The sequence below is a fragment of the Meleagris gallopavo genome, chromosome 2 (genome assembly GCF_905368555.1).
Source record: "Meleagris gallopavo chromosome 2, MGAL_WU_HG_1.1, whole genome shotgun sequence".
In the NCBI taxonomy this organism is placed as follows: Eukaryota; Metazoa; Chordata; class Aves; order Galliformes; family Phasianidae; genus Meleagris; species Meleagris gallopavo.
This window is the reverse complement of record NC_139405.1, coordinates 16,986,436-17,006,430: the sequence shown is the minus strand read 5'-3', so window position 1 is coordinate 17,006,430 and position 19,995 is coordinate 16,986,436. Positions and strand designations below refer to the sequence as shown.

Here is a 19,995-nt window from a genome sequence, read left to right as displayed (position 1 = left end):
AATTCTAGTCAGATGGAATTAATGAGCTGTTCGAGTTTATTCTGTCCTGTGTAACTAAAGCATCTTACTAGGTTGTCAGTTAAATCTTTCCTTTATGTGAAATCAGCCTGGAGTTTAACTGTCAAAACACAGCTGACCGAGGGTCAACTGTTAAATGTCATCCAAGTATTGTAGCTGCAGTTAAATAGTGCAGAGCTCTGAATGCCCCTCAGGGCTTTCTGAGCAACTCGCAGTTTTCAGAGTAAATTGGTTCTCCACACTTCCTTCCCCTGCCCCCGATTATTTGAAGTTGCTTAAGTGGAGTAAGTAATGCATCCTGGAGTCTGATCCAAGGCAGTTTTCCCACAGGACAGGCGTGGATTTATTCCTCTTTCAAAATGCCTTTTGCCTTTGGCATTCCAGTTTTGCTGTGGAACCTGTCTGTTCCAGGACAGTAGCCAAATTATCCCAGATTAAGTGGCTGCACCCTTCTGTCTGCGTGACTCCACACTTTCAGATCCAAGCAAGACTCTTTACTTAGTGCCATACGTCAGTCAAAAAGTAGTTATGGTTTCTGGTTCTGTATCTATATTAAAACTTTTCTGTTAAGGCTTTAAATATAGCTTGTAAGTACATAACATGAGCTTTAAATTAAAATCTATAAATGCTGAGAAATGATCTTTCCTAGGTTAGCAGGCAGTGTTATGTAATGAGCTCAGCAGTGTCTCCGCCTCCTTGTCCTTTGTTCTCACACCAGATGAAGTGCAGTGCTGCAGTGGAACTTTCATCTATTTTCCAGTATATAACCAAGCTCCACAATCAGTAAGGTGGCCTGATGCTATTTACTTGTTTGTCACTGGCACTTCTCCTTGGCTTAAAGAGCCAGTGCTATGGATGAATCTGCAGGCTGCCATACCCATCCTAGTGGATGACGAGTAAAGTTGGTTTCAGATAGTGCCCTTGCCTGCTATGTGTTGTTCAAGACACAGCTTTAGGAAAGTGCACTCTCTTGTAACTTGAGGTTCAAGACTTAGGGCAAAACAAATTTTGTTGTATGTGGCACAAAGCAAGGTATTTCTACCACGTAGATATGCCTTTAGAGCAATCTGTAACAGAACATGTGCAATTCTCCGTCAAATCCTGTATTTCAGTCAAGCCTGCAATCATAGACAAGACTTCTTTAGGACAAAAATGTTCAAAATTTTCCAATTGATCCTACACCAGCAGACTTCGTGTTGAGACTTCTCTGAACCATCTCCACTTCCTATGCATGCTTAAGCCACCACATAAAATGCCCTGGTAGAGAGTCTTTGTGATTTTGATATGTAGCTAGCCTCAGGAAAAGGGAGGGAAGAATGGCGTGATAAACTTTTTCTTGATCTTGTCCCAACAGAAATAAGATGACTAGAGGGAAAACTTCCTCTAGATACATCTGTTATTAAGCAAGCAGCTGCGTATGCAGAACAAAGTGGTCTCTGTGCAATAAGAACAGGCTTGTTCTTTGAAGTGATGTCTATTTTTTTATGTATGGGCACAAACAATCTTGCATTTTTTCTTTCTTCTTATGAACAGTTTTTCAATGATGAATGTTCTAGCCTAAGTAGAACTCCTCACAAGAAAAAGCAGTGTGGATATACTACTTTCTTGTATGAGCAGTCAAACAGAGTACAGCTGAATGCTTTCCTGTTCTTTGACACAGGTAGCCCAGACATGGTAGGCAAGTTCAACTTCAAATTTTTGGTAATTTCAAATCTTCCTACACTTTTTACTTTTTGAATGTCACACTTTAAGAGGAATGATCATCAGATACCTTGAACGTGAGACATACTTCAGCAAGACAAGCTATTACTACTACTTACATAGTATTTTCTTGATCTTGCTTCTAACCTGCTTTCTTGTTTCATGTGTATACATAAGAATAATATCATGGTAAGAGAAAAGGAGGAGAGGATTCTTAATATTCATAATTCATAATTCTTAATGTGTATGCCAGGGCTTGAAGATTTGACTCATTTGTGAGCTTGTTAACTATAGCTATACTTAAATCTGATAGTGGGGTTTTCTTTTATGGATATATGAAGGAAAACATCCATGTGGCTCTTCTCAATTGTGAAAGAGTGGCTTGCTTGCCACACCTTTTTCCAGGAAAGGATGCCAGGTGTTTCTGAATTGTATCACTGAAGTTGCACCACAGACTTTTCTTCTAAATTTTATATGTAGTTTATTTCTTGTTTGAAATTGATGCATGTTACCAGTGAGTTTAAAAAAAACTCTGGCTGGAATTATCATTCCTAAAAGCAGAACTGCTTGCAGTTTCAAAATTGCTGTTTGATTCAGCACATGCTCTTTAAACACAGATTTCATTGTAAGCTTTCTGTGAAGTTTGCTAGTAGAAACACTTCCTCTTCTGATGCTTGACTGATAGTTGGACTGCTTTTAGGAAGAGTAAGACTGATTATAGGTAGCTACAGGGATTTTGTTGCCTCCTTAAGGAACTTTGTAGAATGATGACAGCAGTAAAAATCTGAAGGCAAGTAGGCGTCAAATCAGTTTCTCAGTTGTGAATTAATAATCACTTAAAAAAATGTAGTTTGAGGCTCTTCCTTGGCCTGTTTCTTACAACAGTAATATTTTCTAGAGGATATCAGAATGCTGAATTAAGTAATTCAAGTTGGTAAGAATTTTCACAGTTTTTAACACTTCAACAATTCTAACAGTTGTTAACGCTTAATTTGAAGTACTTCTTAAGTAGTTTAATCATAACATTACAGCATTTCTGAGACTTGAGATTTCCAAGATGTCCAGGGTAACTTTTAAGCTATCTCTGAATAGCTCATTTTCGTAAGGTGGAGAGAAAAAAGTGTCAAACTCTGAGTAGTTGTGCTGGCACAATCAGTGTACCACTGTTTCCAAACAGCACAATTAATAGAGTTGCACACTGCACTATATTCCCAGTCTCTTTTCACAACTCTTTTCTCCATGTAATTCTTCCAGAATCCTTGTTCTTGAAAACATGGGTGTTTTAATATTTGAACATACCTCTTTGAGTAGTAGAAATGCAGAAGAAGCCTGTCTGCTTCTGAGGGATTTCTGATTAAGGACACCAAATATTAATGCAGAATGATCTCTGATCTTTAGCACTAAAAGCATTTATTATTAAACTATAATAAACTATATGTGATGAGTAGAAAATGTATATTGCATCTTCTATTCTACAAATAGTTTAAGGATTGTTTACAACAGTAGATTACAATGACCTTTTTTTTCAGGTGCACAATAACAAGTTCAGGGAGATGCGGTACTTTCCAACCTGTATCTTGAAATCTGGCACGGGTGTTATAAAATTCTTTGCAGAGTAAGTCTCTTCAGGGAGAGAATATATCACCTGCACAGTGACTGACGCAGTTCTTCATACATTATTTGATCCTAAAAGTGCAAAGACAAGAAAAAAAAAAGACTTAAGTGCTGCATATGTTTTTCCCATTGTCTTAAGAGCTAGTCTTCAGTCTTTAAAAAAAAAACCCAGCTATGTGAGACACTAGCTCTACTTTTTAAAATATTTACTAGAAAGAAAGCTAAGGGCAAATGAGATCCTACTGTCCTTGTGAATGAGGCTTTCAGCAGTAGTTAGTGGTATGTAGTTAACAGAAATTTTTGACAGTTCATGTAATTCACATTGCCATGCTAGGCTCAGACAATCACAGGAACACTAGTGCTCTTTTTGCCACGGGAGCTCTCAGATTGTCACTCTCCCACCCACTTCTTCCAAAAATAAGCAGATAATATCTTTGGCTGATCTTGGTTAACAGTAACTGTTCCTTTACTTTCCAGGAAGTGAATACTTTAAAAATGTTAACTTCTACTAAAATTAACAGCATTCAGTAGATATCTGGCTTCAAAAATAACTTATGGTTAGCCTCAGGTCAATCAAATACGCAGTAAGTCAACTGAGAGATGTATGTAGAAGGGAAAAGACTCAGAAATGTATCGGTCAGACTCAGCTGTTTCCCACTATTGACAGGAGAACATGTAGATATTTGCTTGATTCAATTTATCTAGCAGGGAAGAAATGCATATGGAAATGGGGGAATAAGTATTCTGTACTTCAAAAGATGGTTCAAAATATTTTTGATAAACACTTGGCTGTACAGGGAGAGCTATTAACAAGCAATTTCTATATTATCTTAATTATAGTAATTAAGATAATTGAGCAACTTTCATTTCAAAATAACTAGTTCATTTTAAAGGTTATCTTATGACTTCCTTGACAAATGCAAATGATTAAAAACAAAGATGATAGGACGTAGTTTTCTTTATCTCAAAATGATGCATCTTGCATGTTAGTAGATGGCTGAGCACCTTTAGGTGCATATCCACTGGGGGGAGAATGGGGGCAAAGTGTAATGCCTTGACTTTTGTGCCTGTGGAATATTCATTTAAGAGGTGAGGGTCAGGTGAATAACTAGAGTGGAAACATCATAAGTTCAAAGTACTACACTAATGTTAAGCTTGGCAATGTGGTAATCCATTTACCACAAACCATCTGTCTGCAGATGAAGAGGGAGACATTTTTCAGAAGTTCAGAAATGAAAATCTTGTTTATTTAATGCAGAAACAGGTAGTGTCAGCAGTTAGTGAAATACATGCAAATATTTTGCAACTTTAAGCACTTCTACCAGTTTCTAGCAAATAAAGAGAATCCTTTTCAGAGGGGTGGTCAGCCTCACACACCTGAAGCTGCTCTTACCTTTTTTGATACTGAAGATTTCACTTTTCTAAAAGCTTCTTCAAAGTGTTTATGGGAAATCTTGATTTCTCCTTAAAAAACAAAGTGAATATATTATACAAGGAGACTGCAGGTAAGTGACAATCAAGTGATTTTCTTCTTTGCATGTACTATAATGCAGCATTCATGAAACCTAATTCCACGCACTAATCCTGCTGCTTTTATTTCTGGGCTTAACTATCTAGACATGTTCAACATCAAGCTTCCCTATGGAATACTACTTAATAAACACATAGAAATTTATGTAAGTATATGTTAATATTTAATTATGTTTATTTAAATACCTAGATTGTTATCCAGATTCTACCAGGAGATGCTCAATTCCTAAATAATTCACTTCATATCATTTTGTTTGACCTCAACCAGAACTGAAAGCTGTCTTTACTTTTTCAGTTGCTGGTTGGTTTTTTTTTTTTTGTGTATATAATTCCCCTTTCTGACCCTAAAGCAGCTGCCTGGAGTAATTTTTTCCTAACCATACTTCAGGAACAGGATTGTGGTTTGGTTTTTTTGGTCTGCTACCAGGTAAGCATACCTCAAATAAATCATGGCTTTCTCTGTTCTCAGAAAGCAACCCTTTAGTTTAGATGCCACTACCACAGATTCAGTACAGTGCTAACATGCATAGTTATCCAAGGTAGAGGTAAACAGAAGTATGCTTAGAGTTAATGAAATGCATGAAAAATGCACCAAATTAAGAAACCTTTTGCTTCCAGGGATATGTACTGCCAGTGCCTTTGCAGACACGTTTGTCATGCGAATAGGATGTGCAGATGTTACAAAACTTTAAACTTTTCAATATACTTGATGTCAGAGTTCAGAAAAATGTTCTGCATAGCAGGGGGAGATGTCTAAATTTGAGAAGTTGTTCAAGATGCAGATAAAGTTCAGCAAACTAAACATACAACTTTGCTGCTTCTCATCTTGGTTCTCTGAACTTTTATTCAAGTCTCCCACTACCGTATGAAGTTATACTAGTAAAAAAAATAAAAGATGTAAACTTAACATCTGAATGTAAGTATCCTATTTCCCCAATACAACACCAAGTGAGGAAAAAGCTGAACTTCACAGAAGTCACATGGCTTCAATAGCAAGTAATCAAAACTCCATTAAACGTAAAAAATACAGCAGTGAGAATTGTTTGCTTTCACTTCTGTTTTTAAGTCTGTTTACTTGAATTATTAAACAAAATATAGTCTCAGCTAAAGGGAGAATAAAAAAACAGCATTAGTCAATGAGTAAGATAATAAGGACATCACTATCAGAAAAAGTTATGGTGAAATAGTTTGTGATACACATCTAAGTATATTTCCTGTGACAAGCATACTCTTATCTACTGCTAGGTAAAAGTTTACCTCTCAGCAAGAGTAGGTTAGGGGGCTTTGCATTTCGTGTGTGGTAAGAGCAGGCACAATGCTTGTTAATGTCAAGTTAGTGTCAGTAACCTGTACCTTTGCTACTTGCATTCATATAGCCTGCCTTGCTTTTTTGACTGCAAAACCATTTACTCTGGAAAATTAAGTATGCTAAAGACAAGCAACCACACAATTTTTTTTCCATCTTGTATTCAAATCACAAAATATATCAACATTTTTCTAAGCAGTATATTTGAAACTTGAGTTACATATTTAAACAAGATTTTTCTTCTTTATCTGGATGAGTAAAGGATAACTGCTTCTTATAATACTTCTAATTCAAAAATACCAAGCAAGGACCAGCTCTGTTTTTCAGATTCAACAGCAGAAGTGCAAAGTCTTATCTCAGTAAATCACACTTGTTTTTAGCAGCTAAGAACAAGAATTCTTAGAAAAATTCCATATACTCTTTCTTAACAAGACCAGCTTTATGGATGATTCCAAGCCTAATGTGTGCCTGTAGTAAGACTGAAGGAAGAAACTCCCAGATTGTATATGCACACTGCCCTTCTGAAGATGTAAATGAACAGGGCTTCAAATCAAAGTCTACCTTACAGCCTTCCATTACTAGCTAAGGGTGACATCCTGGAAATCCAAATCCAGCTGCTATACATGTGGATCAGTCTGTGCCTGCTTGATGGACTTCCTGGCTGCCACCGATCAACACAGTCAGTGGTCAGGCTGCAACCTCAAGATTAAAGATTGAACTGAAGTGAATAACATCTTTGAATCAAATAGTTATAAAACCAAACAGGATAAGTTCTTGAACCACCACCAAGAGCAAGCGAGTAATCCCTTCATACAACAGTGTGAGTTTTTGTAGGCTCTTCTTTTTCTCCCTCCAAATTGAATTGCTCACTTCCCCTTACAGCAATGAGATGGGATCAAAAATAATGATTTGAAACCATTAAAATGCCAGTGTGATTCTTACAAATCATAATGAAAGCTCAATATATTTTTCAAGGCCATCTGACACCTTAGCTTTCCATCTTAGCAATGTCATTTTGACTTAAGTAAAATAACAAGTTACTGGAAGAAAAAAAATAGATGCACACAAAGAACAGTTTTCAATTACATTTTCTTATCTGAATGCACTGAAGAAAGGAAAGAAAAATGAAACAGAATTGGAGAGAGATATGGAAAAGGCAGAAATTGCACATGAATCAATTTTAACTCCCTGTTGAAGTCCTGGCACAAGCCAAGGATAAGCTCAACACCTAAAATCAGAAACACTCGGCTTCTCCTACCACCATTACTATTGAATGCTTGCACTTAATTACACAATACAATTGCAAGCCAAAGGCAGGCTTGGAACTACTGCTGCACTCAAATCTGCAAATAGATAATGTAATTAGTCTTTGATAATTATGTGAAAATTGGGCAAAGATGTATTCAGTCAGGCATGTAAATCATCTGCTTATGCTTGCCATTTAACGCTGACTTTTGATTAAGTTTAGAAGAACAAGTGGGCTCCAGGATAAGTGTTTTTTTCCCTGTTCCTCTCCACTATAACTGCTTCATACATTTTCTGAAAACAAATCTGATTGGATTTTTGTTTGGATCAGTAGTTATCAACCATTTATGAAAGCAAACACGTATCTGTGCTTGTATGAAACACTTCACGTTCCATTTATCTTCTCACTATTCAGTTAGGATTTTTTGAAAGCTTTCTTACCTTTCTTGCTTTCAGTATTCGGCAGGGCCATTTCCTGTCTCAGCGCACAAACTGAAGCCTCGCGCACTAAAGCAGAAAGATCTGCACCTCTACGTACAAAAGCAGAATGAGTTATTTTAGAATGAGTTTATCAAATCTACAGCTACAAAAGACACTACAGATATTTAGAGGAGAGTGGCAGAAGGCAAGGGAATTTGCAAAAGCTTCTTAAATACCTACCACATAGATTATTACATTAAAAAAAAAAAGAAAAAATACACACTGTAGTTTCACTTTAAGACCTACAATACCTTGCAGACTTAGAAATTGAAAACCATTTAGTTGCAGAGCTAAATGCATCAACAGTTAGAATGCTGTCAGTGAGCTACGTTCCCCTTTTCTCTCTTGTACATGGTTGCATTCTTCCCTCTACCCCACAGAAAGAGCACAGAAAAGCTATGGGGTACCTTCAGAAGAAAGAAAGCAAAGTATGACAGAGAAGGGTCACTGTATGAACACTGAGAAGATGTTCAAGGACTATCCAGTGCTGCAAGCTGCATTGTAGAATGAAATCCTCCAGCTTTCAGCCTCAGATTTAGATCAAAAGAATGATAATCAAGGGAAGAGGCAAAATCCATCCAGCATCATCAAAAATATCCAGGAATTGTTTAATGTTGTGCACTCAGTGGGAACATGATTTTTTTTTTTTTTAAATTGAATCTTATGAAAGATTCAAATGAAATCAGTCATTATTACAACACAGTTTGAACAGAGTCAGTTGCCCAAAGCTGGATCTCCAGATAAATTAACACGCTCTTAAAATAACATCATCCACAAAATGTGGTCAGAACAGACTTTTGAAATCTTTGTTCTTAGTTCCCAGCTGTTACACTTTTCACAAGCCTTCAGACTAGTGCAAGCTGCTGAAATAAAATGCTTGCAATCAATGCCTCGTGTTTCCTTTGGTGATGGTAGGACTATTCCTGTATTTAAACACTCCCCACCCTTCTGCCCCAGGCTGGGGAGAGAACACAAGCTCCTCTTTCCTAGATCTAAAATACAGACAAACTATAAGTGATTACTGGTGGTAGCCTCAACTTCTAGACTCAAAAGCAATATTGTGACATTTATCTTTTGTGAACTCCAGAAAATCATCAACTATTAACACAAATATTAAAATATTCTAACAGATTAAAACTTTCTGGAGTTCTGTAAAACACTGACTTTGCAAATTACTCTGACAGAGATGACTATCAAGATTTCCTAAAAAAAACATACGTCAGTTTTCACAAAGCACAGGTTGGAATAGGCCCTTACTAGTACTGTGTCAAACACAGTGCTGTCAGTTATGCGAGAGAACAAGTTAGTTCTGGTTGTTTAACCTATTTGTTTTCATCATCACTGTATATGGATCAACAACTTGAACAGGGCTCTTTTATCCTCAGATGATGCAAGAAATATAAGGCCAAGCAATGTTAAGATGAAAAAGTAGTCTCTCTTGATCTGTATTTACAAGATGAAGAAGGCTATTGCAGACAACATCCATAGACTCTCACTCAGTCCTTGGAAAAATGCACAAATGAATGTAAGAAAAACAGCACGAATTACTGCGCATCACTGCATACTAAAAGTAAAAATTAGGAAATACTCACGTATAACAATCACATTGTTGACTGTAAGCAATTTCTTCAAGGTTTACATCTGTATCTAGTGGAGGCCGGGTGCCATCCTAAATGAGTTGTGATAACGAAAGATAAAAATGTAAGTTTTTGTTTTGATTATTATTATACATTTGTGTATGTATATTTTTATTTTATTTTTACACATGCCATCTCCTAAGTGATTAGTTTTACCAAATAGGTGTCTGAGAAGCTCTCTGAGATATTCACAAATACTAGCATTGTTTTTATGTCAAACTGACAGGAAGGATCAGCAGCCTTAAAAGCATTTCATTATGAAATAATTTATGATGTTAATTGTAACTTCCCACCAGCAGGTTAGATCTTCTATTGTCAAAATGACGGCCAGCTTGTCACAGTGTAGTTACACTGACACCACTGCATACACAGACGTGCTTATGTAGCTGCTTACATCAACAGCACTGTTTATCTGAGCTTCCTCCACTTCTATTAGATGTTGAAATCATATAGCTCAGCAATAGGCATGGAGATTTAGTCTTGCCTCATCACCTTTAAAACTGAACTATTGTATACCTTTTATGTTTTAGACAAACATACCCTTTCAGACCTGGAAGTTTTTCATTCTGGATTCTTTGAGTTCATACAGAAAGTAGACTTGTTGACACCACGCTCGCATATTAGTGCTGCTTTCTCCACAAAGACCACAGAAGTGGCTTATTTTTATTTTTGCATCTCCGACAACAAAAAATAGTCGGCATTATATGTTGTATTTGAAACCAGTCAACAAAATCATTTCAAATGCTGTAAGCCCGTAGATCTTATCACTCTTAGATAGATAGCAAAGCAATATCAAGGCAGTATAGAGATTCTAGATGTCTATAGTATGAACTAATACCTGAATTTAGATGTGAAAGGACATTTTTTGATAGGACTGATTTAGTTCTGCCATGAAATTTAACTCATTTGACAGGAATACACAAATAATCCTTTTCTGACTTGTTCAGGTGAACTTAAGTACCACATACCTAAAACGCCTTAAGAAATAAAGTGTATAGCAATTGGCAAATTAAAAGCCTTGAACAGGAAGCCGACAGCCAAATAATCAAGGAGAGGGGCCTAGGTAGACTAAGGGAGCAATTTCTAATGAACCTTGGGTAGAATGCCAACTTGGAAAGGAAGAAAAAGGCAGGGGGAACAGCCTCATGTTGAAACATCTTGAAAGGAGAAGAGACCCTAACATGGGCACAAGGAAGCTCTAAACAATTGCATATGGGATACTTCAGTAATTGTTGTACAAGACTGCAAGGCAGTGAGACCCCGCTACTATCAAGAAACATTTTACCAATTACTGTGAGTAGAATACATTGAGCATTTTGTGAGTGGGATGAGCTCAGCACTGTGTGCACCAGAGAAGCTGATGGAGCTTATAGGAATGTCAGTACACTAGGAACTTAGGCATGTGAAGACATGCTTCTCTTGCATAATTAATATGCAATTTGAAAATGACTGATTTGTACAAGTTATCTGAAATAAAGCCTCAAACTCCATCTATGCTGTTTCCTTATACCCTATTGCTCTCACAACTCCCCTTCCTACTCCTCCCCACTGCCTTTGTAAGCAGATTTTCCTTCAACATTACTGTGCGAGTATTCCTCTAGGATTTTGGGGAATGACTACCATCACCCAGAATCCCCACATACCTGGATAACATTTTTTGTTTTATCTGAGTGCCCACTTAAATATGTGCTCCTGCACAAAGATTTTTCAAGTTTTCATACTCAGAGTGCAGGGATGAAGTCTGACAGAGAATAAGGCATTTCAATTAATTTAAAATATCTACAGGAACCTGGGGACAGAAAAATATCTCCTATATATTTTTCAAGAGAATAACATATTTCCTGTTCTTAACATTAGAAATACTGATCTTTGCCTAACTTTGTAAGAACTCTACAAATGCAGTAGTAGTAAGTGAGAACAGCACCATTCTCATCATGGAAAGAGCACGGAAGCAAGCAAAAAGATTCACTCACAGAATGAATCTCATTTCTGCTGGCATCTTAAAAATCACAGAATCATGAAGTGTCTTGAGTTGGAAGATCATCCAGTCCCAACCCCCAGCCATGGGCAGGGCTGGGCCCAACCAGCTCAGGCTGTCCAGGGCCCCTTCCAACCTGGCCTTGAAATCCACAAGCACCACAGCTGCTTTGGATATTCTGTACCAGTGCCTCACCACTGAGCAAAGAATGTCTCTCTCTAATACCTAACCTAAATCGTCCTTAAAACCTTTAAGCAGTAGTCCATCACTACACTCCCTATAAGGAGTCCCTCCCCACCATTGCTGTAGGCCCTCAAAAAGTACTGAAAGGCAATTTATAAGGTCTCCTCAAAGCGTCCTCCAGGCAGAACAATCCATAGGAAAAGTTCTATAGCTCTCTAATTATTCTCATGGTCATTTAACTAAAAACTGAGAAAAAGAATCAATTAGTGACTTAACATCTTCATCACTATAAATATTCGTAGCCAAAACATCAACTAATATGAATTAAGTATGCATGGAAATGTCTGGCATTCCAAAAATAACACGCATTGATAACTAAAGACAGGAATCAAGCTGGTAAACACTGTGCAATGTGCTGCTTATGATAATAAGGAAGACCGTAATCAGATAAGGTCACAGCAGAGATTGTTTGTCAATAGAAAATCTGTGCTCTGATAACAGGATAATGACAAGGTTACCACATCAGATATACCACTCCTCTTGTGTTGTGCAGACTGTGTCCATAAAGTTATTCAGAAGAAGAGAACAAGGACAATTTGCAGCAACCTCACCAAGATTTATGAACGAAGAGTCTGAGAATATAGAAAACAGTTTTCTCTAACAGCAAGTTTGCCATTGCTAGTCAAGGGGAAGCCAAGAGATGAAGTGAGGTCAAAACACTCAGAAGTCCTTATCTTTTGATGTTGTGATTCTGGCCTTTCCACTTGGATGCGTGCATCTTGGTGACTACATGTGGCTGTGAGAGTGTGAGCAAGTGATAAGTTTGAGAGTGACAGAAATAAGTCTTGTTTAATTCCGCCTTCTCCTCCTACATAGTCTTGAATCAAGATCTGCTGCATCATTTTACTAAGATCACTAATTAGTGGTGCACTAACTTGATTTTTAACTGATGGTGATGGTTACAAACATCCAAAGATTCTCCAGCAAAAAATAGTGAGAATACCTATATGTTAAAAAAATAAAAAGAGAGCAATTATATACTATCCTAATCAGAGAATCCTTCCATTCTGTTTAGAAAGTCTAATGACTGACCATTACCACCCACTTCTTCCAGAAGGAGGCAGTTTAAGTTAGAACAATCTTATAAGCCCAATTTTTAAATAAGTTTCAAAGCTTTTGAAATAAATTGCAAAATAAAAAGTAATTCCTTACAGTATGTTTGAAAATTGACTTGACTTGTGGGTTAAACGCTCATGTTATTGCTCTGTTTTTTAAAAGGCGAGAATCACATTATGTAGAAGTTTCTACTGAGACATTTTTATAGACTCAGAAACAATAAAATGCTAATGGCAAATATATACTTTTTTTTTCTTAATGAAGTAATGGAACAAACGTAGGGAAGTAAGACTTTGAATTCATATCAACAGTTTGATTTTTGAACAACTATTTTGGCATGAAAAGATACGCTTGAATTTGGCCTAACTTCCTGAATTCTCCTACAGCATTAACTACTGCCTATGCCATCACTTTATGCTTATGTAAGTCTGAGAGTTATCTTTTTATAATATTTTTCCATATTTTTCATAACATCAGCACTTTATCTCCTCTATAAGTAATATGTGGTCTCCTTTGCTGCTCAAAAAAATCTGATAGGACACTTGCTCGTAAAAATCAATGCTGATCTACTAGAAAAAGTAGGAGATATCTGAATAATTCATAATGCTTCTTCTAAGCATTCTAGGCTTTGATTCTAAGGCTTCTTCTAAGGCTTTGATTACTGCTGTACTGAGAGAAATCCAAATCTCCCAAGTGGTGGAATGTGCCAGTACAGTACGGAAGACCTATGAAGACCAGTCTTCTTTTTATTTTAACATTTTTACATCTTTAAATATTTAAAATCTTTATACAATTAACAATTTAACAATTTTTAAAATTTTAACATTTACTTGGACCTACAGCTTCCTCATCACATGCTTCCAATTACTCCTAAAGAGAATTAAGTGTCACAATTAAGTATTGAGTAAATACAGCTGGAGCTATTGAATCATATCACTGAATGTGAGGAAACCTCCTTCCTCCCTCAAAATGCTTACAAAACACTTACAGGCCTTTACTCACATAGATAGGAATCTTTTAATTAAATCTCTTTAAATTGTGACTATAAAGGCAGCAGCTTCTATGTTTAACAGGTTAGCATTGCTCAAGATTTATCATCCCTTAGAGCAAATTTAGCAGCAGATGTGGCTGTGTATTTTCATGGCTTTGTGTAATATTTAAAAATATTGTTACAATATTACAATATTATGAGACAAGATTCTGCAATTCTTTTGTAAGGTTTAATTTGTTTTAAATCATTCCACTAAGGTTCAAGGTAAGAATTCATTTCCAAATACTCACCTTGGTGATTGTCTTTAAAATAGCAAGTCGATCTTCAGGAGGTGGCAATCCCACATAAAGTGTTTTATCCAGTCTACCAGGACGCAGGATAGCTGGGTCAATTATATCTTAGGTGGGGGGGAAAAGACAAAATTATCCAGAAATGAGATATAGCCTTAGGAAATGAAAAGTAATATATGGAGGGAATTGAACAGTTTCAAAAAAGTGTTCATGCCAAGATGTGAAGCTCTAAACATTAAGACAGTTGACTGAAATAGTTTCATCTGGGCCCAGGAGGAGACATTATTACCCAGTGCAGCTAAGCTACATCTGCCCAAATATGGCTCGTAAACACTAGTTTCATCTGGTCACAAACAAGGACAACTCTCCTTGAATATACAGTAGAACATTTTTTCTGCCAGACCTAGCAGAGTCAAGTGAGGAATTTCATAACAATGTATAAAAAGGAAAAAGTCTGCTTTTCATTTTGTTCTGCTAGAAAAAAAACTCTACCTATATTAACCTTGCGAATCTGCATAAAAGCCACCATGATAAATTAATTCACAAGTACATGGGGCCAATCATAAAATTAAGTTCTGAGTGTTTTGTTTTTCTACTACACATTAATTTCAGTAATTTTATGGATAGTAATATAAGATTTCCACAAAAACACAAAATAGACCTTCAAAGTACAGAATTTGTTTCCCAGGAAGTACTACAGATTTTATCTTGTCTGAAGAAGAAATCAAAAATTATCACAAAAGTTTTTAGAAAAACACTTAAAACTTAAATGTAATAGAAATCTCTAGCAAGCTTTCAGCACCACAGGTTTCACTACAGAACCTCTACAAACAGCAGATCAGGATATAAATACTAAGCATTGTTATACTGGTATAACAAGAGTCACAAACAGGACGTATAATCTGGGAAAGACCTAAATTCCTGTCATTCCTGTCCATGTTTCAGCACAAATACTTGGAAAATGCTTCTTAATGACTTAGCTTCTTGATGCCCCATTTCCCCATCTACAAAAATGATGAAGGTATTACTTGCTCTACTTCCATATGATTCTAAAAATCCATATCCTACTACAGTAGCGTGAAGACCAAAGTCCCAGAAGCACCCACCGAAGATACAGAAAATTGTATTTTTAATATAACAAACTAAGTCTTTAAGCTCTAAGATGTCTTGGGCAGCTATAGCAAAACAAACAAACAAACCAACCTATTTTGCAAGAGAAAATAAAAACATTTGCTTGACTCCACTGAGATTCCAGCTACCTGGCCCTATCACAGTGTGATCTTTCTCCCCTTTTGAAAGATGTACACAGTTTTGCTCAAGCTATACTGCCACCTGTGCTTAGAGGGCAAAAACTGGAATGAATGCATACATTAAAAATTGCTCCACTCCGCTCCTTTCTTCTTGAGCACAAACCTTTCCACCCCCCCCCCCTCCCCCAAGATAGATGCCTCTGGTCATAGATGCTCTGGTAAAACCAGCTATTGTGAATATGACAAGAATGGCAGGAAAAAATAAAACAACTTTTAATACGATGTACAAATTTAATCCAGTCAGATGAAAGATGGTTTAAACACACCATTGCCATGGCAGGCCCAAACAAGAATATCTTTCCTGTACTTCTGTGCTCTGTATTAGATCATACTTTCTCTTGCTGTTGGCACAAATGCACTTTCCTGTTTTTGTGTCTCTCTGCAGAAGGAAGTTTTGCTGCCTATTAAGATGAGATTATAAAGTTTACACAGCAGATGAATTGTAATAATCAAAACAAAAACTCTCAATAGGGATTGTATTACAGCATCGTGCACTTAAATTTTCCATTAAAAAGCTCTTTAACAGTACTGGCATGGAAAATACTGTTTCCATTTTACATGTTGGGATAACAGCACTTGCCACACGTCCAACAATGGGAAGTTAGTAATCTAGGCTAAAGATGCGTTCATCCATTTTTTATGGAAACAAATGCATGTCCTGCATTCAAAGAACTGACATAACTCCCACTAACTCAAAAGCTTCAGTAATGGAGTTTTACAAAGCAAAGCCCATATGGCAGTTCAAAACAGATCTGCGCTTCCCAATTTATAAATAAATTCATGCCACATTGTTAGTTCAGAACTGGGCTTTTCCTCAACCTCTGGGACTCAAGTTCTCCGTAGAACTTGAAAAATTACAATCATGTAGAACAGCCATTAGTATTTACTCTTTGGTCAAATTCACTAATTAGATGCACTTCATATTTGTTTAAACAAAGGAATGATGCTTCCCTTTTAGCAATTTCAAAGCTTTCCATCACGATGAATCATAATGTTCTCTCTATATTGAAATTTGGAAACCAAATATATTGATCAGGAAAGGTTTGAATTTGATGACACATTGTAATTTTAAGTACAGAACAAGGCTAATTACAAACATAAGAAATTCAAACATAAGAACATGTCATTTCCAGACAAGAGAAGTAATGTTTGATTTGTTATCTCTCTCTTGCTTATGGTTTTTGGGTCCTCACCTGGCCTGTTTGTGGCAGCCATAATGAAAACCTGCTGGCGATTCTCCAGACCATCCATTTCTGTGAGTAACTGGTTCACTACTCGAACACTGGCTCCTGACTTTATTAGGAGAAATATGCCAAAACAAACAAAACCCAAGCAAAGAAACAAACAAACAGAAAACAAAAACAGTGAGAATGTAGATATTTTAAAATAAAAGAAACAAAAGATGTACTCATTCTCCACACAGAAATACTACTCTAAGAAAGCTTCTATTTAACGTCTTTAATACAGATACATTCTGAATTTCTTCATATCCTCAGCATAAATTTGGGGTACAAACAAGTTATCCCTATGCTTGCTGCACAGATTACCCTTTGCAAAGCTTTTCTTTCCCATTAAAAATGAAGGACTCACTTAAATACACCTGGATAATTGTACTAAGTATTCTCCCATCTACCTGAACAAAAAAGTCCACAAGTTCTCATTACTAGGGCTTTGGAAAAAAAAAAAGTTTCTGCAGCTGTCCTCAATGGAAAGGAGCAACTCATAGTTTAATATTAACTTCACAGTACTAAGATCCTATGACTTAATTCAATAGATTAATTTGAATTTCATCCTAGAGATGAAGAGACAAGAAAAAGCACTGGAGTTGGAGAACAACAGTTTTAGATATGCAGCAAAACTGCTTCGTGGTTTTGAGCAACACTGTATTATATTTTGTATGTTTAAAATAGTAAATTTGCCTACAGATAAGTAGAATAGATGATTGAAAAGGCATACAGGCTTCAAGAAGTCAGTAAAAACACCGAACAATTGTGAACCTCAGTTAGAGCTGGCAAAAGACAGCAGTCCCCTGTCCAGACAACACCTCTACTTGTTCAAAGTGGCTGTAAGAGCAGGACAAAATGGTCTACACAACCAGTTTTTGCCCGTTGCTGCTACAGAAAGGAAACAGAGCAAGGTCAGAGCATGCTTATTCCACTCCTTGGCTATCACCACTGCCTACTGTGATAGCTAATACTCAACATCCTCTTTTAAGGCTCTGTGGAAACCACTAGCTCGGGACTTTCAAGGAGTCAAATCTGAACATTTCAGCTTGGCTATCTTTTAGAGGAAAAAAAGTACGCAAACTTGGAAGATAAGGCATGACTCAATTCAAACAGCTGATCAAACCCTCTGTCCTACAGATTGGAACTTTAACTTCTGTTAAAGTCATTGATGGCAATATCTGAAGAGTGTTCTACTCAGCTTTTATATTGAAACCAGCATATATCTCTTTCAGCCAGTGACCCAGTACATCATCATTAAACCAGATGCATTTCCTCTGCATAAAAAAAACCAAACACCTTTCCATTCAGCATACAAACAGTTTGCAGCAGAAACAACACCTCCCCATCCCCAAAGGGCATGTTAATTTTAGGTAGATGTAATAACAACTCCAAAACAAAAATCAAGACAGAAAATTTGATGAGTGGAATAGCTTTGAAGTCTAATGCATTCCAGACCTGCTCCTGTCTCAAATATACTCATTACTCACATTGTTCAAACCTGCACGCACTTCATGCAAGCATTACAGTTGCATATAAGCATCAGGATTTGGCCAGAAATTAATTATGGTATTAAACTGCACTCCTTCATTTTTTCCTATGGCTTTCTCAACTTGGTAGACGGTCACATTCTCTAGCTATTAGTTTTTAAATACATAGATGCTAACGGAAGTATTAAGCTTTATACAGTTTTAAATAAAATGCTTATATTGCTTGCACATTGCCTCAAAACGCACAATGGAGAGTTTATTTATGGAAATATTTTCAGACTCACTTCACGGTCAGACCTCCGAGGGCACAAAGCATCAACTTCATCAAAAAATATAACACAAGGGGCTGAATTCCTGGCACGCTGGAACACTTGACGTACAGCGCGTTCGCTTTCACCAACATACTAAAATGAGTGACAAATCACAATGAAACTGTAAGCCATGACAATATTGCTTGGAAGAAGAATTAGTTTTAAACACAACAGTGGACTAGATTTACGTGGGAACTGGCTGTCATTAGCTCACTTTTGACTGTTCCCAGTACTCTACTAAGAGTTTAAGAGAATTCTTACTTTCTAGCAAATTAATCTAACGTGTTGTCATTCTGATGATGAGAAATAACAAGTACAATCTTCAGTAAGGATCCTGTTGTTCTTTATCTGCTTATAAACAATGGGAGTAAAAACACAATGAATATTTAAAGTTCACAATAGAATTGCTCAAGGACAGGAGAACTGGGAGACAGGGAACTGGAATATAAGCCAGATTCTCACTTTGAGTCATTATGAGTGGGTTTGCCAAGCTGCAAATGGAAACAATTTCTTCTAAACATACATGTTTTGATATAATTAATGTCTCATCGTGGTCTCTGAATCACAGCCAAGCATTTTTTCCTTCCACGAGGAAATGGGACTCTTCATTAACTTATATTTCTTGGCTGATAGCATTACTTGAAATACACAGTAAAAAGCTTGGAGAAAGAATAAACAAATTCAGTATTTTGGCTTCAGCTTCCAAATTACTGATAAGTACATAACTGTCATTCTTCTAAGATATGGAATGCAGCCATCTCCTTTCAGTTTAACACTCTTAACTCTAAAAAAAAAAAAAATATATAATCAGACTGCCTTTATCTGTTAACATATAAAAATTACTCTGATCAGCTAAAAACCATGGCTTCTCAAGGTTTCAGTCCTCTGTTAAGAAGACGAAGACTCTCCAAACACATTTCCAAACTTGGAAACTGAAAATTTTGCAGACTACTGACTTGCTGCTACCAATTACCAATTGTTCTCACTGTTGATATGAATTTTTGCTCTTTTTCCTGATCTACATAACAGCACTAATGCATGTAGTTGGTCATTTAGAAATTCTCTTTCATTCAAGAAGGTTCCATCTGCCTAGTAACACATTAAAGAGTAATTTAAACCAAGAAGTACTTAAGCTACCCAGGTAACTCCTTTCTTTTCACAAGAAAGACATCACTACTGAACATTTTAAGCAGAGAGTAAACAACACTGCTTCTGTTGCTTCTAACAAAAGCACAATGACCAGCGCATACCATATTTAGCAGTTCAGGACCTTTCACAGATATGAAGTTCAGCCCAGATTCATTTGCCACAGCCTATCAAAAAGATGTATACAGAGAAAATCATTTTTTCATGTATTCTTTGGTTCTGTCCACAAAACTACAAAAACCTGGAGAAGGAACATAGCATAGTGGTCACCTGCTGAAAACAGCAAGAAGTATCACTGTATGCAGTTAAGAGTGTCAGAGGTTGGAGGATTTAGCAAGGTGTTCTCTCTTTAATGGGACAGTGATACTTTAATGGGGATGATGCTGCTGGCAGTATCATCCAAACTCAGTCATTCTCACAAAAACA

General features: G+C 36.6%; 1 protein-coding gene across 3 annotated transcripts in view; it reads right to left on the bottom strand.

Annotated features, from left to right (window-relative positions):
* Positions 1-3,112: 3,112 nt before the first annotated feature.
* The window catches only part of NVL (nuclear VCP like), a 30,012-nt gene continuing 13,129 nt past the window's right edge, over positions 3,113-19,995 (bottom strand). Inside the window, exons 16-23 of one of the 3 annotated variants that reach the window (XM_085219153.1) lie at positions 19,674-19,736; positions 18,397-18,516; positions 16,593-16,692; positions 14,090-14,196; positions 9,487-9,563; positions 7,856-7,944; positions 4,727-4,797; positions 3,113-3,405 (exon numbers count right to left, since the gene is read on the bottom strand). In XM_085219153.1, the coding sequence (XP_085075279.1) occupies positions 3,361-3,405; positions 4,727-4,797; positions 7,856-7,944; positions 9,487-9,563; positions 14,090-14,196; positions 16,593-16,692; positions 18,397-18,516; positions 19,674-19,736 (672 nt within the window). In that variant the 3' untranslated portion in view covers positions 3,113-3,360. Of the gene's footprint in view, positions 3,406-4,726; positions 4,798-7,855; positions 7,945-9,486; positions 9,564-9,639; positions 12,696-14,089; positions 14,197-16,592; positions 16,693-18,396; positions 18,517-19,673; positions 19,737-19,995 lie in introns of those variants that run through there. The other 2 variants (XM_085219151.1, XM_085219152.1) reach the window with 2 other exon arrangements.